Below are 20,807 nucleotides of genomic sequence, written 5' to 3'. Positions count from 1 at the left end.
TCCTGCCATCAAGGCCTTTTTAAATAAAAATAAAAAGTGTTGCCTTGCTCTTAAAAGTACTTATTTCGTTACATACATTATTGACAAATGGCACGTGTAGGTAAGAGTAAGTGCAGGAGGGCTCCTCTGGACAGACCTCCTCGTTACACTTTGGCTGCTGAATAGGATTTTTAGCATCATCAGTGTTTGAAACCAAGAGGTTCGACGCGCTTTGATGATTCACTTGCCACTGATGTCTTCAGGTCTGAATCAAAGGTGTAAAACCTTACTGAGAGCTGCAGGAGGAGCAGGACCAAATTGCAGCAGTGAAGTCACAGAAGCAATTTTGGTTACGCGCATTTAACTGTCTTCTGAAACGGCGAAGTTCTTTGCTATCCGTGATTTCCTACAAGGCTTTGATGCCTTCTGGAGGGAGGAAAGCTCACGCGGTGAGTACAGGCTGCTCTCTGATGCTTAGCCGGTTCTGTGTCGCTGGCCCACAAGCTGCAAGCATGTGGGAGAGCCCCATGGGCTGCTCTGTGCACCATGAGAGCCAGATGAAGTAACCGAGTAAATTGAGGGATGCTAGATGAAATATTCACAGTTTTAACATAATTCTGCTAGTAGATTTTGGCAGCAGATGCTGATGTCGCTGATCACTGTTATTGCTGCTGCAGGTATTTAATCAGTGCTTGTGCGTGCTGAGAGCTGTGCTCAGGTGAGATGTGTCTGGAGCAAATGCTTGATGGTGTAAGGAGCCAGCGAGCAGAAACGTCTGTGTGCAGAAGTCAGTGCCCCAGTACCCACTGCCCAGGCTCCTTGCAGGCTCCAGGACAGGTCACAGCCTTTCCCACGAAGCAAAGCTGCCCCCCAGGCATCCAGACATGCGCTCCAGGAGGAAGAGGATGGTATCAGACGGAGAGATCAAACTCATGAGGAGTTTAACAAGTGTAATGCGCTGCTTTATTTGTTTTATGGGTTTTCAGTCTGCTTGAGTCCTTGGCTTGCCATGCCACCAGAGGATTCTGAGCGCGGGTGGAGCTGCTTCAAAGCGGCTGCAATTTTATTTCCTTCTTCTTGACTCATATTTGCTGTGGAGTTGGATGCAAATGATCGCATGAGATAATAAAAGCCCAAACAAACGCAGGAGAAGGCACAAAGCCAGCAGCCTAAAGAAGGGCAAAGATCTGTATCAGTGGCCCCAATTAGACATACAGTTTGACATCTGAACAGTCAGCAGCAAAATCTGAAGTCTTTTATGTTTCTGCCTGATGCTGAGACCCGTGGCATCTCCAATTAGGAAACAAAGAAACATGATTCAGAGGTAAAAATACTTTTTTTCTCTCCCAACATGTGTGAAAGGGGCTTACTCACAGATCAAACCACCCCGAGGAGGTGTCTCCTGGGAGGGCACGTTCATTATATTTTGACTTTTCTTTTTTTTTTTGCAGTTAAAAGGCCTCATTCAGGACCACCGAAGGCGGTGGAGAGGCTCAGTAATGAGCAGAGGTCTGCAGCGCTACCCCGGCCCGTGGCCGTGAGCAGCAGTGGGGCAGGCTCGGGGTGGGCTGTGGGGCTGGATTACTGAGTCGCTGCTGAAGGCAGGGGCATCCAGGCAGCCGAGTTAAATTAGGGCACCAGAGCTACACCGGGGACTAATGACTTAGTTCGGAAAGCGCACTGCAATCGTAAAGGCTGGAAAAGGCAGGGGAAAAATAAGGAAAGTGAGAAGGGAGACGGCAGGGCTGTTTCCCCACTTGGTTGTTTGGTTTTCCAGACAGGTGCATTAGGGTCCCGCTGAACCCAAATCCAGTTGCAGCATTCCCTGCTGTGAACCTGGCTAAATTGTTTAATCAATTTGGGTTCCCCGTGCCCCAAAACCCCACTCCACGGGGCAGCTTGAGCCCTGCCCGATGGGGCACGATGCTCTGTGGCTGCCACCTCCACCATACCCAGGCTGGGTTTTGAAGCTGCTGGGCTCAGACAACAGTTACATTTTTGGGAGCGAATAGCAGTCGTTTCCACTGTAATTTCTGGGGGTTTTAGGGTTGCAGCACCCCCTTTTCGCTGTCCGGAACTGGGGTAGGAAGCTCCCACCACCGGTGCCTGCGCTTGAACAGGAGCCTGTGGTGCTGACCCTGCCTGCTGCCAAAACGCCGCAGCTCGCGTTAGGGCTGGGTTCGCTCAGCCGTGGTTCCCCCAGCTTCCCTCCCCTCGGTCCTCCAGTTGCAGGGTATTTTTATACACGTTTTTTGTGTGTAACATGATTATCTGCTGAATGGGATGTGCTCGGTTACAATTAGGAGATGAAGATGCAGATCTTAACACTTAAGCCGCGTTCCTCATTTATTACTTTTCAAAGAGTTTGGTGGTGGTTTTTTGTTGTTGTTTATGTGTTTACAAATCCAATAACAATCCTCATTAAGAGTTGCAAAACATGAAGCCATTTTGATCCCAGGCAGATGGCAGCTAAATGAAGTTTAATTAAAGAATGAGCGCTTTGATTCAGATCATTTTTTAAAAATATAGTGCAACGAGATGCTAGAGAACAGCATAAACAGCATCTGCGCCTCCATTCAGAGCCCGAATCCATGTGTGAGCGAACGCTTCAAGGCGAAACGTTGCGGGGAGAGGGCAAATGTGTCACAAACCACTGCTGCAGCCACGCCAGAGGGCTTGGTGCTTCCCCACCCCAGAGAAGCAGCTCTTTGGTTGTATTTTTATTTATTTATTCATTTTTAATTTTGGAAGGGTTCAGCCAAGGCCTGCAGCGGGGTTGGGGCTCGCCTTGTGCCAGTGCACAGGACCGCATGAGGCAGAAGAAAGCCGTTCCCATAGCAAGATGTCCAGGGTCCCAATGTGGGTGCTTTCTCCAGGACAATTACAACTGTTTTTGTTAAATTCACATCTGAAACAGCTGCCTTGGAGGCAGATTGGCAGCTCCGTGGGGTACAGAGGCAGAGGGATGTGGCCAAACTGAGCTCAGGCTACGATTAATATATTTTCATCAGTGGGTTTGGGGGGGAGGAGAGGGTTAAGTGCAATGAACCCCTGTGATCATTAAAATTATGTGGTTCTATTTCACACGGTAAGACCCAGCAGAGGGTCCTCTGAGGTGGGACAGGCCCAGGCCCCTGCAGCAGCCTCACCAAGGTGGCTCCACAGCCCTCGTGGTGGGACTGGGACTGGGACTGGGACATGGCTGACTTGGTGCTGGGCAGCCCTTGCCTTGTTTTACCATTGGGAAAGTGGGGCAGAAAGACTGCCAGACATCTCAGGTAGCAGCTGTGGGTCACAGGAGGGCAACAAGGCTGCTCGTTAACCTGCACATTAATAGTCCTCATTAATAGCCTGGGCAGGAGGTTTCTGAGGGGAGTGGGGGTGTTTGTTGCTCAAGGACTGGTTATGGTAGCGCCAAAGGGTGCCATGGAAAGCTGGTGTGGGCTCACAGGGAGGCTGGAGAAGCCTGGCAGCAAGATCTGCTGAGGACTACCAGGCTGGTAAGGCCCATGGGGGCAGGAACCTCCTGCCCTGCTCCAGGGATTGAGCTGGGAGGGACACAGGTGGCCTGTGCTGGGGGAGGCCAGGTGGGCGCTTTTGGTTGTGCCTCTGTTTGTGCTGGTCCTGCTGAACCCGAGCTGAGGTGTCAGCGCTGCTCCGGGCCCACTGCTCCGATCCTCTTGGGTCCTGCGTTGGGCGAGCACTGAGGGACTGCTTTTGTCCCCTGCGTGTGGCTGTGCCACACCAGTGCTGCTCGCTGGGGCCTGGCCGTCACCGGGAGCCCTGTGGTCGGGTGCCTCGTGGTGGTGGCCTCTCCTGTCCTGCTTCAGCTTCTCCAAAGCATGCTTCCCTCTTACCCCTGACCGAATCAATGCGATCCATTTGGAAATGAATGAGGAGAATTAAGAAAACAGCCGCAGGCAGCACCATCGCTGCTTTGCCATGGGGTGGCACAGGACTTCTCTGACAAAGCCCTGCGTAGGCTGGGCCGGAGCTGAGATGAGATCCTCAGGAAAGCCCTCATCTGCAGCCAGCAGCCTGACCCTTGCTCTAATGATGCTAACGACTCATTTTAAGCTGCTGTTTGTGCTGCTGCTGCCTGTGTCAGTAAATCAGTCTTCTACTGCAGCCAGAACAGAATAAAGTAAAATAAAATGCCAGTCGTCTTCACGCCCAAATGTCGATAGCGTGCAGACTAATTGGCGATGAAGATGCAATAAGTCAGTGATGTTCAGAAGTGCTAACAGATTGGCACACGGGTAAGTAACAGTGACAGCCGAGTGTGTTCAGCCCAAAACTAAATAAAGGGGTTTGCCTGGGGAAGGCCCCCAGGCGGGTGGCACTGAGATGCTGCAGGAGCGTCCCCTCTGTGCTTGTCCTAAGCTGCTTCACCTCTGCATCGGGTGGGCTCGGCTCCATTGGGAGGAGACATGGGGAGGGGAGAAGGCCCAGGTAGAGCAGCACTACCGAGGTGTCAGGGAGCCCAAGAGGTGACCCCGGTGGCAGCCAGGCTGCCATCCCCATCCCTGTGAGCTCCTAACGCAGGAACATGCGTGGGGAGAAGGGCTGAAATAACAAACCGGAGGCACGTGGCTCCTGAAGTTGTTTGTTGGTTTTGTTGTTATTTGGCTTTGGTATAAGTGTGTATACATAAATATATGTATTACAGTTTACCACAAAATAGTTCTGTACTGTTTAAAAAAAAAAAAAAAAAAAAAAAAAAAAAACGCTCCTGAAGTCCCTTTTCCTAGAAATGTAGGTCATTAGAAAGGTCTTCCTTCCGTTACAGCAAACAAGTTCAAGAATCCCTCTTCCAGCTTGCGGGTATTTGTATCAGACATGTAGGAGAAAATTGTGGGTCTGTTCGTCAGCAGCTTGGGCTAGGCTTTGTGATTCTGCTGGCAAAGGTGGCTTGGTGAGGAGCAAGGAGGAGGAAACAAAAAGCAAAACAAAACAAAAAAAAAACAACCTCAGATGATAAAGCCTTGCTGGCAAACTCCCAATCTAATTTCCTCCTAATAACGGGGGGGGGGAAAAAACAGTAATTTTGTCTCAATAAGTTTGCGGGAGCAGCTGAATATGAGGCACAACCACGCGATGTTCACATTTACTGCTGTGCTCACCCAAGCATCTCATTGCACAGATCTGCCATGTATTTCCGAAGTAACTGCTTTTGTGCTTGAAGGAGATGCGTTTAGAAGTCCCCAGGACCTATTCCTGGCACCTGCAGTTTCAGATGATGTGTCAAGTTTGGTTATTTTTTTGTGAGTTAGTTTTTGCTGTTGTTGTTAATGCTGATATTTAGAGCAGTGCATATTTACTATCACCATAATCCTCTGTCACAAAAGGAAAATGATTTTAAAATGCTTCTTTCTTTGGAAAGACTGCGGCACAAGAGCCAGTGCAGGATTCCTGCCTGCTTGGTGGGCTTTATAGAGACACTAAAACCAATGGCAACGGGAGGCTCCTGAGTTAAGGTCATCGCTTTGGAGGGGACAGCAAGGCAGATGTGGTGGAGGGGGGTGACCAGGAGCACCCTGCAGTCGGGGCTCGCTGCCCCATCCTTGCTGAATGTCCCAGAGCATCCCTAACTGAGGGCAGAGCAGCAAGTGATCAGAGAAAACCAGCTGTGCTCTCACCATCCAAATATTTGTACTGCCCATGTGTTCACCAGCCTTATCGTGCACACCGTGTTCCAAGCGAAAATACAGGATGTCCTTACTGTTTAACAGAGGAAAAGCTCAGTGAAAGAAAGCTGAGAAGGAATTGAGCCAACTGGAGCAAAGGAAAATGAGTAAGGGCACACGGGATGAGCGTGCCTGGAGCTCTGCTCTACAGAGACGTGGGCTGCAGCAATGCAGCCCCGTCCTGGTCCATCCTGCACCAGTGTTCTCAAATGTAGAGTATGTCACTAGTTTTGGCTGTTGTGGAGCCATGGTGGTTTTGGAATTGAAATTTTAAAAAATAATAACTTGGGAGAAGAAAAGACATCGCATCTAGATATAACAGAAGCACTGCACAGCGGGGAGCTCTGAACCCTGTGCTCTCAGGGACTGACAGCTGCACAGGGCTGCCTGACGCTGAACTGAGCTTCTGCACAGAGTATAAAAGACGACATAACTCTGCACTGGTTTTGTTCCCTGATGCACTGGGGCTGCCTCTCTCCTCTCCCCTGCCTAAAGTTTATGCTGGGAATCCTGAAACAAAGCTGTTTGGAGAGAAAGATGGCAAAACACCCTGGCTGATAACCCAAGGCATATAAACGGCAATACCTGGGGAAAGAGTTGGGATCAAATCTGTAACAAGCCCCCAAGAAGTTGTGCAAGGAAAGATGCGTCTGCCTGGAGAAGCAGCTCTTTGGGGAGCAGCGAGGATCTGGCTGGCTTTGCTCGCCATCACGCCTCCACCAGGTTTTAAGGACTTGGTAGTTTCAACAGGCACACGCAAAGGTTTTCGCTCTCAGGTGCTAGATGTTAAGATGTAAGTTGTCAGGAATATTTAGATTTACCCATAGAAATCTGAAGTGTGAGCTGACTGAAATCCCCTACGCTCTGCCTAGCTGGAGGTTAAATTTGTAACTCACTGTATGTGTTGAAGCAAAGCCTGCTGATAAAGACAGCCTAACTCTTTTGAGTGTTAAAGAGAATAATACATGTTTCTGGGGATGAAACAGAATGATTTCCAAAACTAATGAGTAAGTTTAAAAAAAAAAATCAACCAAACTAAAACTGGTATTGGTCTCAATTTATTTTCAGAAGGAAACTAGGAACTTGAAATAGGATTTTATTATTATTATTATATTTTATGAATAAAATAACTCCAGATTCTACCCTTCTTTTCTAACAGTTTGTTTTTACAGTCTGGCTGCCCTGTTTAGGAGAAATGTCGTTCTTGCCTTGCTGTGTGAAAATCTTGGTCAATCTGTAGTTGAAGCTCAGCTGGTTAACTAGTAGAGGGAAAAGCAAAGTGATACAAAATGCTTTAAACCAGGGAATTTAGACCAAAGCATTTTCTGCCAGAAGACTGCCCTTTGAATTTTAAGCCTGGGAAGTATATCGAGATGAACCAGTCAGATGTTTCTATATAACTATCAATTCAGGAATCTGCTGGTACAAATGCATGGAGGCTGTGCGTTGAGTTCAATGTCTTTCTTCAGAAGGAAGCTGCTTGGATTTCCAGGGTCTGAATTGATGGAGAAATTCTTGCGGTCCATGGTAATAAGTTGCAGTTGTTAATTACTGTAGCTACTAAAACACACAAGATATTCCTACTCTGAGCATTGATTTACAACATCCAGCGAATGTCTCTGATGGATATAGAAGCCTTAAGGAACTAATTTTTCAGTTAGCTGGCTTGTAACCACAATGGGTAAACATTATTCCACATAAAGCATGACTCAATTCTCATTATGCATCCCTCTTTTCCTGAAGGGTGCCCAGCCCCACAGCTCATGTGGCTGGTTCAGGTGGTACAGACGGATAGGGAGGAGGGGGAAGGATCCTGTCCCTGAGAAATACCCAATTCCCACTCCTGTGAGGGGCCATGTGGTAGCCAGTGAGCCAGGTGGGCAGCAGCTGCCAGCTATTGCTTCCATAGTCACCGAATAGTTGAGGTTGGAAGGGACCTCTTAGGACATCTAAATCTGTATGAAATGAGGTGTTACCTGTCAAAAATCTCCTGTGTTAGCTAAAATAGCTCAGTGCCCAGGTGCATGGTACTGCCTGCAGCTGGGCTGCTGAGCAAGTCCCTGTTACTCTGCCCTCTTTCAGGGTTAAAATTGCCAGCATCAGGGTGAAGTAAACCTTGCACAGAAGCAAACGAGCCACGGTCCCGTGTCTCCTCACGGGTCAGGGCTGTGCATGTAATGTGGTACGGCTGAGATGCCAACATGCTCTCACCCTGGAGTGATGGCTACCTCTAATAAGGACATAGCACATGGAAAGGGAGCTGATGCATTCCCTCAGAAAATAGTTGTGGTGGTTTAGGCAGTTATTCCTGCCCTCACGATTACAGTCCTTCGCCGGCGATTATGCCCTTCCCTGCACAAGGGCTGGAGAAAGGAACCACCCCAGTGCCGCAGGGCAAAACCTTCAGGTTTGGGTTCAGGTGGTGATGAAAGCGGTGGTTTTGCTTGTGGGTTGTGATTTTTTTGTTGCCGTCAGGCCGCTGCTGTGCGCTGCCGGCCGCCATAACGGGCTGGCGACATCCCAAAATGTGAGGGTTTGGGGCTGCTCGTGCCCAGCCACAACCAGAAGTGTGAGCGTTTGCAGAGTGCTGCTAGCTTTATACACACAACAGCCGTGTTTATTACAATTACAAGAACATAACCAAAACGTCGGCGTTTAGGAGAATCTGAGGTAGAAGCTGGCAGCGGGGCTGCCCTGAGGGGCCGGGCGCCCCCCCCCCGCCATCTTCCCCCCAGACCCCTCCGCGCTGCCCGAGCGGCCGGCGCCGCGCTCCCCCTGTGGGCGCTGGGGTCGGGCCGGCCCTCGCCGCGCGGGGCACGCCGGGAGGTGTAGTCCACCGCCGTGCCCCCCGCCCTGCGCGGTGATGGGAAAAACCCACATGGAAAAACTACAACTCCCAGCGGCCCCCGCGCGGTCTGCGCATGCGCAGCGTGGGCGAGTGGAACAAAAAAACCTGCGCCCCCCCCCCCCCCTTCTCCTCTCCGCTCCCCTCCCCCGGAGCGGCGCTGGGCTCAGCCCGACACCGTGAGGGGGACGCGCGGGGCCAGCGCCTCGCCGCCACCTCCACCCCCGGGGACAGCCGCCCGCTGGCCTCCGCCTCCTGGCTCCCAGCCGGCGGGACCGGGACCGGCAGCAGGAGCGGGGCTGCCCGAGCCCGGCAGCGGTGAGAGCCCCGGAGCGAGCGGGCGGGCGGGCGGAGAAGGGCTCGGGGCGGCGTGCGGGGGGCTGAGGGGCCGCGGGGAGAGCGGGGAGAGGCCGCCCCCTGCCCGCGGGGGCACCGGGCGCTGCCGGGAGGGGCCGCGGCCTCCGCCCGCCCCCCTCAGCGCCCCCCTCAGCGCCGCTGCTGGGGGCGGAGCTCCGCGCCCTGCCCCCCCCCTCCCTGGGGACCCACCATTGGCTGGCGGGGGGGGCGCGCACGTGCCGGGGCTGCGCGAGGGGCGGTGGTGATTGGGCGAGGGCGGGGGGGATGCAAATGAAGGCGAGGGGCGGGGCCGTGCAGGTGTGGGGGCGGGGCATGCAAATGAGGTGGGGCAGTGAATGGGGCCGGGGCTGCTGGCAATGGGGCCGGGGCTGTGCTGGGGGAGCCCCCCCAAAGCTGCTGGTGTTCCCCAGCTCTTCCCCCATGGCTCTGCCCTGTGTTCCTGCGCTCAGAGCCTGTGAGCAAGGCGAGGAGAGGTTGCCAACAGTGTTAGCACATGTGCTTTGTTTAGGGGAAGGGCGAATGGGAGCTATCCCATGGAAAGTGGTGTTCAGTTACGTGCAGTAATGGGAACGAGGGGGAGGTGCAGGGGGAGCTGATGGCCAAATGCAGGGACTCATTGCTGTGTGATGGTGAGCTGCCAGTGCTGCTGCCAGCTAATTCTAGGTCCTTACAAGGTGTTATAGCCCAGCTGGAGGTGTCGTGTTGGATAACTCTTTGTGGGAATCCTAAAAGAGCTAAAGGGGTTTTTGGTTTGCCCTGAAGTTATTTTGGGGCTTTTGTTGACAGTGCAACACAGAAATCCCCTGGCCAGCCTGCTGCAGTGAGCTTCTCACTCTCTTCAGATGTGCCAGCACCTCTGTTATAATGAGATCGATGCTGTTGGGGTTCAGACTAATTAACATCTCAGACGTTACGTGGGGTTGCCGTTGGTGGACACAGGGAGATAAAGCAGCAGCAGTTATTTAGCATCATCGTCATGTTGGCGAAGTACAATTAAGTGGGTGAAGAGAGGAATTATCAGGCGGCCAGGCCTGCTGTGATTAATATTTCATGCTGTTTACGTGGCTTAGCTGTAATTCACAAGCGCCTGGGTGCTGCTGTCGGACACTGCACACCTAAAGACAAAACGAACCGCTCCTGGGCCTGGCTCTAACACAGAACAGAGCCTGATGGCAGTGGTTTCCTAACGACTCCAAACCCAGTGATGTGATTGTCCTGCGAGCAGTGGGGCCAGGTGCTGCTTCTTCATTTCTGAAACTTCACAGTTACACGTTGGTCTATAGCGGGATCTCCAGAAGTGGTGGAAATCCAGGTTTAAGTACCTTTTTGCAGGGTTGTGAATGTGAGGAATCAGAGGCACAGTTAAAGTACACAGTGTTGGGCTTGGTTCATTTCTAAATGGCTCTTGAGTAGCAGAGGCAGCCAGCCTCCTGGGCTGGTAAAACGCCATCACGCCTGGCTGGGTGTCTTAAAAGTGCCCAGAGAAATGGAAATTAATTCCTGGTGTTTTGAGGGGTTTGGAGCTGTGTAACGAAGCACATCCCCATCCCAGCCCTGGCAAAATGCTGCCGACACTTGAAGAGCTGGGTGCGCTCAGCACCTGGCCTTTTCTCTGGGATCCAGGACTCTTCAGGGCCCTGCTCCTGCCCTTCTGCTGCCTTGGAGGAGGGGAAACGAAAGCTTAAATCCATAAAGGCCACAGCAGGGATTTGGGGTGGCGTTTTGGGTTTCCAGCAAGCTGGTATTTCCGAGCAGCGTGACTCCGAGCAGCGCTGTTACCTGCAGCGGGACACGCTGCTAGGCTCTGCTTGAGAGTTATTTTTTATTTTATTTTTTTAGGGTGGTTAATAGTCTTGGCTAGATATTAGCTAAGAGCTGATTGTGTATTTCCCTGATGCTGCCCTTTAGCTGCTGACCCCAGGGCTGTGCCTCCAAGGGAGCCAACCTCAGTCTGGAGAGGCCAGTGGAGCAGGTTCACCCTGCTGGGTGTGGGGTGGCCACGTCCTTCCCTCCTGGTACTGCTGGAAATATCTCCTTTCAAAAACCAGTGGTGGACCTGAAGGGAGAGGTGTCCCGCAGCCTGGCTGCCCTTCTGTTGTTGTTTCCAGTCCACATGATGAGCAGCCTAGTGGCTGCAGTTAACCCAAGCCTCTTGCTTACAGAGTATTTGTGTAATATTAAGATGATTAATGGCATAACAAGAAAGAGGTCATCCGAACTGGTTGGCGTAGCTCAGCTGTGATCTGGTGCTGCAGCGAGGGCAGATGTGGCCTGGGAAGCTGCAGACAGCAGGGAGGCAGCAGCTCACGTCCTTACTGCTTCTTTGCTAGGTTATCTCAGAAACACCAGGCTTGACTTTTTCTGAAAGGTAAGTTTCAGGATCACTAAACCATATTGTGGAGAGAAATACCAGATTTTTTTTGGGGGGGGTGGGATAAGTTCTTTTTAACAAGATTCACTTGCACTTCATAGCTGGCGAGCATCAATGTGTGCAGCTGGGAGGCAGAACCTTCTGCCCGGCCTCTGCAGGCCAGGGTTGGGGCAGGTCGGCGTGCTGCCGTCACGTCTTGGCCCAGAAGGCAGAGAAGCCAGGGGATACGATCAGTGAGAGCCAGTGAGAGCAGCAAACAACACGCAGATCGCTGTGGGAATATCCACGTGCATTGCGTCTGCTGAAAAGGAAAACCACTTCTCTGTTGTTAAGGCTTTGCTTCTAAGAAAAGCAATTCTGGGCTTGTATTTCCATTATTCTCCGTATCTATTCTTTATAGCCTTAAATAACAATTTTTCTTCATAAAGCTCAACTTTGTAATTTTCTGTGTGTCTGGCAAGCAGCTAACAGAGAGTATACCTTACCGGTGGCTGTAACAAGATTGGCACGCGTGCCTCTGTGTGAGCACAGGGAAGATGGAAATTGGCTTGCGGTTTCACTCTTTCTTGCCCTGAGTATTTCTAATTTTTGGCTCTCAAAAGTAGAAGCCAGCAGGAAGCACATGGAGTGGGATGCATGTTGGTTTGATTTGGCTTCCTGGAAGCTGCTGCGTTTGGTCTGTCTTTTTCCTGGTGAAATGGAAACACGGGTTTATTTGCTCTGTCCCAGTGACCCTCTCATTGGGCAGGAATGGTTAAATGCTAATCTGTGGTACTCTACCAGTGTGTCTTGTAATGACTTGCTCATTTTTACAAGCCTTGATTTGGACAGGGGCTCATCTTGGCACGGCAAAGCCAAAGGATTTATGGGCAATTATACCAATATTAAAAAAAATCTTCCAGACCAGCTAGTAATACGTGATTAATAGATGCATTACATAGGAGTACTCTGGCAGCCAGCTCCTGGCCGCTCAGATGATGTCTAAATCTGCCTTTTTGTGTCGTACACGTGCAACACCTTGCTCAGTACCAACCCCAAAGCATTTGCACGGGGTGCCTCGAGGATCCAAGCTTGGAAACGGAGCCAGGTTCAGGTTCGTTAGGGGTGCTGGACCACAGCCTGCTCCGTGTCACTGCAATAATCAGCGTCCTCCTGCATGGCTGCAGACCAGGAGCAATCCCAGGAAATTCTTTGGCCTCTCTTCTGGAGCAGGTGCCTGTGCAGAGCAGGAAGGCGCTTGCCCTTGGTTGTGCACAGCCTGAGCCCTCCCGTGCAGGATGGGGTGGGTGCGTGTGTCCGTGCCCCTGCTGGCTTAGGGGGTGGCAGTGACCAGAACAACTCCATCAGGCTGCGGGTGGACGTGGGAGAAGGGAAATGCAGGCTTGTGTTCTGCTTCATCTTTTATATTGCATTGTTCCTACATCATCAAAAATCTACCATGGTGTACAAAATCCCATTGACATGCTAACCCCAAAATGTTCCAAAGATGGGCTTGGGAACTCTGTTGGATCCCAAACTCAGTGAAGATGGATTTTAATGTCACATCAGTCTCCCTTTCACCTCTGACAGCCCCTAGGCCATCCCTCAGCATCTCCCCCTCCTCTGGTAGGCGGTAATCCCTCTGCCTCTGTGTCCCAAGCCCCGCTGGGACAGTCTGGAGAGCTGGAGGGCTGCTGGATGTTTGTGGGATCATTTAGGTTAGAAGAGATCTCCAAGATCGCCTGGTCCAACCTGTTACCTTGTGCTGTTGGTGCTGCAGGGTCCCCCACCCCCTAATTTCAGTTCTGAAGTGCCGTAAGTCCTCTCAAAGGAACAGCTCGGTGCCCTTCTCCCACTGCGTGCGCGTATTTCCACCTGCAGTGGTTGTTATTCACGCTGCCCTGACGTGCCTGCACACTTCTCAGCATGCACATCACCTTGGAGGACCCGAGCCGTGCTGCGAGCCCAGGTTCTGCAGGAGCAGCAAGGTGCTGCCAGCCTCTTGTGAAACGTCTCGTTTATCTCACCTGGGCTTCTAGGTGTTTTTCTCAAGGCGTGTGGAGCTGAGCAGCTACATCTCTGCGATTCTCTCCTCCTGCAGGCATGTCGGCTTATTGCATTAGGTCCATGTAAACATCGGTTGCACCATTCCAACAGAGAAATGTGCTCTTAGCAGCTGTCAAAACTTCCTTCTCAATATATTCATTGCTGTCTATAGACAGTTCTGCCAGCAAAAGCAGAAACAAGTCCTGATTAGCACTCAACTAAGCTGAAAGTCCTGACTGCTGTACATAAAATAGGTTTAAATCTTTGTTGTCACTCCTGAAATCTGGTTTTTAGCTTTAGCACCTTAATTGGGACTTCATAGCTATGACATTAATCCTGCAGCTGATGAATACGCAGATAAAATGTCCTGTTCTGGTTGCTGACACTGTAGTTTGAGGCTGTGATTTTGGGAGGGTTTTTTTTGAGTCAGGCAGTGATAAATTTGTACTGAAAGTTACAGGGGGGTTCGAATACCTGTACCACAGCTGTGTTGTTTGTTTTTTTTTTTTTTTTTGTTATTCCTGTTGTCACACCATTAATTCCAATGTTTTTCATCTCTGGCTATTTGAATTTACATTGATTTTCTCTCTAAGCACATCTGTAACTCTAGCAGTCCAATCAATTAATAAGTATCTTTCTAGGCACAGAGGCTGTTTGGTCTGAGCATGGCACAGCATTTTAACTTTGAAACGTTTGGCTTCCACTTCAGATGAAACAGCAGAAAGTGTAAAAACAAGAGCAAACACTTGATCCTGTTACTTTACCTGCATATTTGCTCATGGGGGCTGTTCTGGGTCTTGGAATATATATATATGTATACATGTGTGTATATTTATTTACTTATTTATTTCTTCTCTTGCATGAGGGAGGGGTTAGATTTCTTGCACAGCTGTGTGTATCTGAGCAGGTTTTGTGTTTGATTTTATAGGAGGAGAATGGCCCAAGCTACAGCCCCAGCAGCGTCCATCCATGATGAGGATCCCTCTGAAAGCAGGATGGTGGTTACGTTCCTCATGTCGGCACTTGAGTCAATGGTTAGTAGGCGAGCTCAGCAGCTGTGGCACAGCTCTGTCTTGGCACCTGCAAGATTACAGCAATATCTTGCTGTAATTACACCCCAGGGAGCTGGAGTGTAATGTTATATCTTTTCCTTAGCGTGTGCTGTCTATCTTCCTGTGGCTCTGTTTGCTTGTGGAAGTTCACGCTAGCAGTTGTCTTGTTTTTTTGCTGTGTGGTCTTTCTTGTTTCTTTTTAGCAATAAAACTTTGAATGGGATCTGTATAAGAGAATTGGTTTCAAACCCTTTTTCCCAAGGGGTACATTCAGCTCCTAAAGGTTTTGCCACTTCGTCTCAGGCAGTACCTACTGTGTCTTTCTGGGTTATAGCAAACTCTGAGTTCCTAGGAAAAGTTGACTTTTTATGATCACTTCTTGATGATTACCCTACCTTTCTCAGGATCTTGCCATCTCCTTGCACTGCAAGTTTCCTGACCTCCTTGCCAGCAGTTTCTCACTTATATGTGTGCAGGGAGGGTGTGCTCTTTCCCTTCCTCTGGAGGAATCCGCCTGACCCAGAGCACAGCCAGCAGGACAACGACTGAGCAGCCCTTCCTGCTTGCAACTACACCTTTCCAACCAGCTCAACTCGTGTTAGGTGTGCTGTGAAAGAACAAGACTTCTGTACACTCTGCTGAAAGCTGGAGTTGGTATAAGACAACATGATTGTCCAATGGTGAAGTAATAATTTCCAAGGGATAGACTAAATCATTTTAATTAAAAACAGTGTAATCTCTGGGTCTAGATGAGGCCTGAATTTCACTGATGGATCTGCAGTGCTTTTCAGATTCCTTGTGAAAAGTACTCCAGACGTGTAAGTTATCCTTTGCTGATAGTTGATGTGATGTTACTTGCAGTGCCTTCTGAGAGGTGAGTGCTGGCAGCAGAAGTAGTAACTGTTTTAAATGATTCCACATACGTTCTATTAACTATACTTTATAATAATAAACAGTTCTTGTTTTTTCTTTTTACAGTGCAAAGAACTTGCCAAGTCCAAGGCAGAAGTTGCCTGTATTGCTGTATATGAAACAGACGTGTTTGTAGTTGGAACTGAGAGAGGAAGAGCCTTTGTCAACTCCAGGAAAGATTTTCAGAAGGATTTTGTTAAATACTGTAAGTTTCAACATTGTGTCTTTGTATTTCACAAGCTTCTTAATGTTTATTGTGTGATAACAATATCTTCTGAGAGCAAAGTTCTGTAAATCATGGCTACATCTTATAACTGCTGGCTGGGGCAAAACCATATCCTAAAAAGTCACTGGTGACAGTGGTCTTCGGTGTTATTTCAACTGTGGCTGACATTTCTTAGATAAATGACAAACTAGTACAATAGGAAGTGCTATCCAGCCTTACAACATCTTCTGCATTTCCTAGTTCACGTTAGTTTTCCCTTGTATCCCCCTCCACCCAGTGTTTTTTCCCCCTCTTGTGGAGGTTAGTGAGGGCACAGAAAAGGTCAGGGATTGTTTCAGTCTACTTAGATGATCCCTGTTCTTCAGATCACTTGTTTCACTGCAGTAGATATGCCTTTTTGACAAAAATACATTATTTACATCCCTTTCTTGTATCACTGTAAGTCACTGTGTTACTTTTGTTCTCCTTTACATCTGTAGGAGGGTGTTTTTTGATTAATTTTATTTTAATGGTGAAGCGGTGGAACTTCTGTTTATAAAGCATGTTCCACTATGTACAGGGCAATATTTTGAGTTCACTAGTTCACTTTCAAAGATTCAGCGACTCTTTGGGGATTGTTTGTGCTCATTTAGCAAAGTGTTCTTGATAGGCACTGCTTAATCAATAACACAGCGTACCTTTATCTGCCTAAGGGAAGGGAGACAATGCAGGTCGAGAGCAGGATATGGAAGAATCAGTCTGTGAGGGAATTTAAAAACAACAGCTGTAAAATGTTCTGGCTTCACTAATTAAATATTGTTTGCAAAGCAACTATGTTTAATCTGTAACAGAAACATTTACTCCTAAAAATGCTTTTGCTGCTAGCTAAAGCACTCCTGAAGGGTTTGTCCAAAGAGTTCATTTGTTTTTGCTGGAGTGCTGGATTTGCAGTGGTCACACTCACTTGGACAGTGACTTTCTGTGGGCCTAAGTATATTTACTCTAAGAAAAGTTGCTGTAATGTTGGACTGTAATAAAGATATGAACTGATATGAAAATGCAGAATTATGACCTTACTGGGAAATCAAAGATAAGAGAAATCCATTCCTTTTTTGTTTGCAATTTTTGCAGGGTTAGCAGTGTCATGCTGGTATTTATGAAAACTGTTAGCTGAGTAATGGAGGGAAGTTCAGTTTTTTCACCTGTTTTTTTTGTTTTCAAAGGGTTTCCCTGAGATTTCAGATACTTTGTGTTATTGCCAGTACAGCAGTATCATAGGCCATGCTGTGCTGGGGACTCAGCATGCTGTGCACATCTGGTAGAGGAGTAACTGGGTTCTGATGCTCAGGCTCCCTGGCCAGATCTGTATTTCTGGTTCAGTATCACGAGGAGCACTGCCTGCTCGTCCGTGCTCATGTGGCTGTACCAGCTGTGGTTTCTATAGAGGTGCACGTGTTTATTGAAAGCTTACATGAGTTTGATAATCCTGATCCTTTGCTTTATTCCAGTTACAAGATATTCATACTCAGCATGTTTATACTGTTAGGTAGTCAAGATTAAACAATTTCCACTTTGTGTTCATTATGCTTTCTCCTGATCATCATGGGGTAGATATGTGTGAATAAAGCCAACCAAACCTCGGTCATTGCATTTGTGGTTTTAAGTACAAGTCCCCCATAGTTCCTGGGGATCTCAGTGGTGGAGATGGTGTTCTCCTGTTGACAAAAGTGTTGATAATTCCAGAAAACCTGACTTTAAAACACCAGTTTTTAGGAATAGTAGCATTACATAGTCCTGGTGGTGCTGATTCCATCACCCCCTTTCACAACTTCGAAGACTTCATGAAGTTTATAGTATAGGATTGGTTGGTCAAAGATGTAAAACTGTGGAGGCAACAGTTCTACAGTGTGAGTTTTCCCTCACACCTTTGTTTCTTCAGCTAAATATGGAATTTAGCAGTAGATGATGGTGGTTTCAATTTTATTAATTTTTTCAGAAAAATCCATCTGTGGTTCTCTGTGTTCTGTTAATAAGCTGTAGTGGTGCCCTTGTTCTTTTGTGATTAATATAAAGGCTTCCAAGAGGTTTTTTAGTTTGCTGTAAAACCTGTATAATTTCAGCTGTGGTGTCATTCTCAATATTGTCAGCAGCACATGTTCCAAGGACTTGGTATCGACTTGTCTGGATCTTTCTTCTGAAGTACGGAAGCAAGTGTAGTTACTAAGCTGTGTCTGACTTCTCTCTTGTGACAAGCCAGTGTGTGCCTCTCAGTACTGCTTCATTCCCACTTTTCCTATAGTTCCTTTGCATAGTTCACGTACATACAAAGAGTTCTCAGAATTTGGAAAGCTGAGGCTTCAAACCTGCTGTGTGTGTACTTCTTAGTAATGAGTATAACTTAGTGGGCTAAACTGCGATACGTATGAGGGGTGTGAAGGAAGCAGCATCGGTGTTCTCTAGCAATCTGGGACTGGCTGAAAAACTGGTTCACTGAGCAGCAGAGCTGGAGTTTGTTTTCCTGCGGCTGTCATTCACAAAGACTTTCATCCACATGGATTCCCAAATGCTTAGTGGCAGGGGAAGGAAGAAACACTGTGCACATCTCATGTATCTTGTTACCTTAAAGTGTGTTAGAAGCAGACTGTGGCAATGCTTCCTTTTAATATTAGTATGTGTTGTGTACTAAAATGTTGAAGAGCCAGGCAAGAGGTATTAATTGTTTAAATTGGGGTCAGATAATACTCTTCCAAACTGTGCTTAATTAAGGTATCCGTAAGCCCTGTGTTTCAGTGAAATCAGATGTTTCAGGTGTGCCTCCTAATGCGGAACTGCATGTGCTTGTGTGCAGAACTTGGGTAACCTGTGGTGTCAGATATTCTAAGCCAAGGAAAGTTTGTTGTGCGTAAAAAGGAGATATTCTTGGAGTGCCTGCTTGTACAGAATCTGGACAGCCTTGGGTACTCAAGCTCATACACCTCTTGCCCTACCAGTGCCTCTTTGCTCTAGTTGCTGTTCCCTGCTGAAGTGTATTTATTGTACGGCCTATGGCGAGATGAAATGCCTGAGTGCTTGGAGCTCTGGGTTATCAGCCACCCTGAACAGAAGCCTGGGGCGCCTCAGGAGTGCTGCTCCCTTCTTATGTTTGTCTTTGTCATCTTGGTGATTTCCCTTGAGGTTTGGTCAAGGTTTGGCACCAGCCCTTTGGAATTCACTCTCATTGAAATGGAGCTGGTGGGGGGTTAAAAAAACAGAAGGAGGGGGGAGCAGAAGAGGCCTCAGCTCATCCCTGGGTTGTGCTCGCCTGTCAGAGCGGACTTTAAGAAGAGCTTGTTGACTCAAACACCTTTTGGGTCATCTGCTCTGCACTTGGAAAGAAACAACAAAGCGCTCTGTGTGCCATCCCACCTGCCGAGGAGCTGGTTGTTCTCCAGGAGTCCCAGCAGCCTCCCCTGGCATACCGCTGGTACCGTTGCTCTGTTGGTACGTAGGGAGCATGGAAGCATGGCCCTGCTAGGTCTGCAGCTCTGTCAGCTGTCCCCATCATGCTGCTTTTCATCCTTCGGTGCTAGGGCTTTGGGCTCACTGAGGTAGGGCCATCTCACATCTGTGGGTAGCTCATCCTGAATGAGAAGTCCTTTATTCTTAGGAGCCTTGGTTTTTCTTCCTGGTGACCCCCAGATTCCGTGCTGACCTTAATGCCTCTGGTGTGGGCCAGAGTTCTGCTTCAGGTCCTGCTGGAGACTTTGGCCTAGCACTCTCCTTACCTGTACCTCTGTGTCCAGCTAGCCACAGGCTACAAAAGCTCCTTGTAGCTTCAAGAATGATCAGAATCTGAATGCTTTAGTGGGCACAGGTGTTTCTCCTGCTTGTGATGAATGATTGCCCCACAATGCTCCAAAGGTCTTACTAGAAAGATTGCTCAGCTTTTGCTCACCACTATCTGTGGAATGTGGATTACTCTTCCGTCTTGGATATCCATCATGATCTTTTCCAGGCAGGTAAAATGACCTGTCCCATAACTTAGGCTATTGTGGACCTACTTGAAGATCTGTGGCACCTCTCATTGAATATGCAGTCTCTGAGTGAGTAGAATGCATTAGGATTTCCAGGGAAATGTTTTCTGACCGTTGCTCTCTTGCTGCTTTGACTTTATAACTAATTTAAAACATCAGCAGTTTGGGGGGAAGGAGAAGTAAACTAACAGAACCATGGAAAGCTAGATCTTAGTGTTTTGTTTTTTAAATAAAACTGGCAAGTCTCCAACTGAACTGTCAACTGTTGGACCTAAGGGGCCTGCTGTGATTTCTGAATAACTGAAATTAGCATGCCTGGGCTATGTAGTAACTTGCCCCCATAGTCCAAGGAGGATTGAGCACACCTGGCTGAAGTTACACCGTGTCGGGGTTCTTGTAGTAGAAGCTGCTGGCTTCCTATCCTGTAGCTGCAGTTACAGGCATGCAGTGACTGCCGTAATTTGAGGGTTTGGCTTCTCCAGAAGCTGCTGTTCACTGTGCAGGATCTCCCCTCTACAGAGAATGAGCTTTTTATCTTTGTCTAATACGGTGGCTAATGCACAAAAATGCTGTAGAGCAATCATTCGATCTTCAAGGATGGATGTGCAAAGCTGGGCTGTGAGTAGTCGGTTTGTACATCACGCCTACACCAGAGAGCATCAGCCTGCGTCACCCCTCGCTGTTCATCCCCACAGGCTGGAGATTCCTGTGCAGCATTAAAGCAAACCTGTCACCGCCCTGACCTTGTGTCCTCCTAGCCATGCCCAAGAGGTACAGCTCGCTTCTGTCTGCATTCTGTGTTCCCTTTGTTGGCTAGGCTGGGTGCTGTCTGTACTGGACACCAGAGTAGAAGTACTGGGACTCTTATCTCAGTTCTTCCTCCTATCTTTACTTGCTTTCCTGATCTGTTTCTAGGGCTTCTTAAGAAATTCTACTCCTGCTGTTCTGAGTACAGACATATATTCAATGTTTGAATTAAATCACCCAGTGTGTCTGTAGCTGCGATACCTGCAGCAGAGTGGCAGTGCTCAGTGCACTTCACCAGGTCACCAGGGCTTGTGCCAGCATCAAGCTATCATGGACACAGTGCCAAGATCCTGGCCAGCTGCGAGGTGATCGTAAGGCTCCAGATCTGCTTTTGTCACAACTGGTGGCACTGCTCAGTGGCAGCAAGTAGGAGCTCCGTAGCTGCTGTCTGTGTGAGGACTTTCCTACAGAGGATTTGGTGGCACTGGCTCAAGTCATGTCCCATGGAAATTGCAGATGGACAGTACTGCCCCGAGCCCCACTGTTAGATGTAGCAGCTTCCTCCTGTCATTTGTTTGCCTGTTCTCTGTCGTGCACTGTTTGGTAGTGACAAG

General features: G+C 48.7%; 1 protein-coding gene across 6 annotated transcripts in view; it reads left to right on the top strand.

The window, feature by feature from the left end:
* Window positions 1–8,698: 8,698 nt before the first annotated feature.
* GTF2I (general transcription factor IIi) overlaps window positions 8,699–20,807 on the top strand; it is a 72,385-nt gene continuing 60,276 nt past the window's right edge. For all 6 annotated transcript variants that reach the window (XM_082776651.1, XM_082776648.1, XM_082776647.1 and 3 more), the window contains exons 1-3: window positions 8,699–8,829; window positions 14,193–14,298; window positions 15,295–15,433. In XM_082776651.1, coding sequence (XP_082632777.1) covers window positions 14,200–14,298; window positions 15,295–15,433 — 238 coding nt within the window. In that variant the 5' untranslated portion in view covers window positions 8,699–8,829; window positions 14,193–14,199. The remainder of the gene's footprint in view (window positions 8,830–14,192; window positions 14,299–15,294; window positions 15,434–20,807) is intronic.

This window comes from Aythya marila, assembly GCF_965140915.1.
Source record: "Aythya marila genome assembly, chromosome: 20".
NCBI classification, from domain to species: domain Eukaryota; kingdom Metazoa; phylum Chordata; class Aves; order Anseriformes; family Anatidae; genus Aythya; species Aythya marila.
Note: the sequence above shows the minus strand (reverse complement) of the source record. Positions and strands in the feature narration are given on the sequence as shown.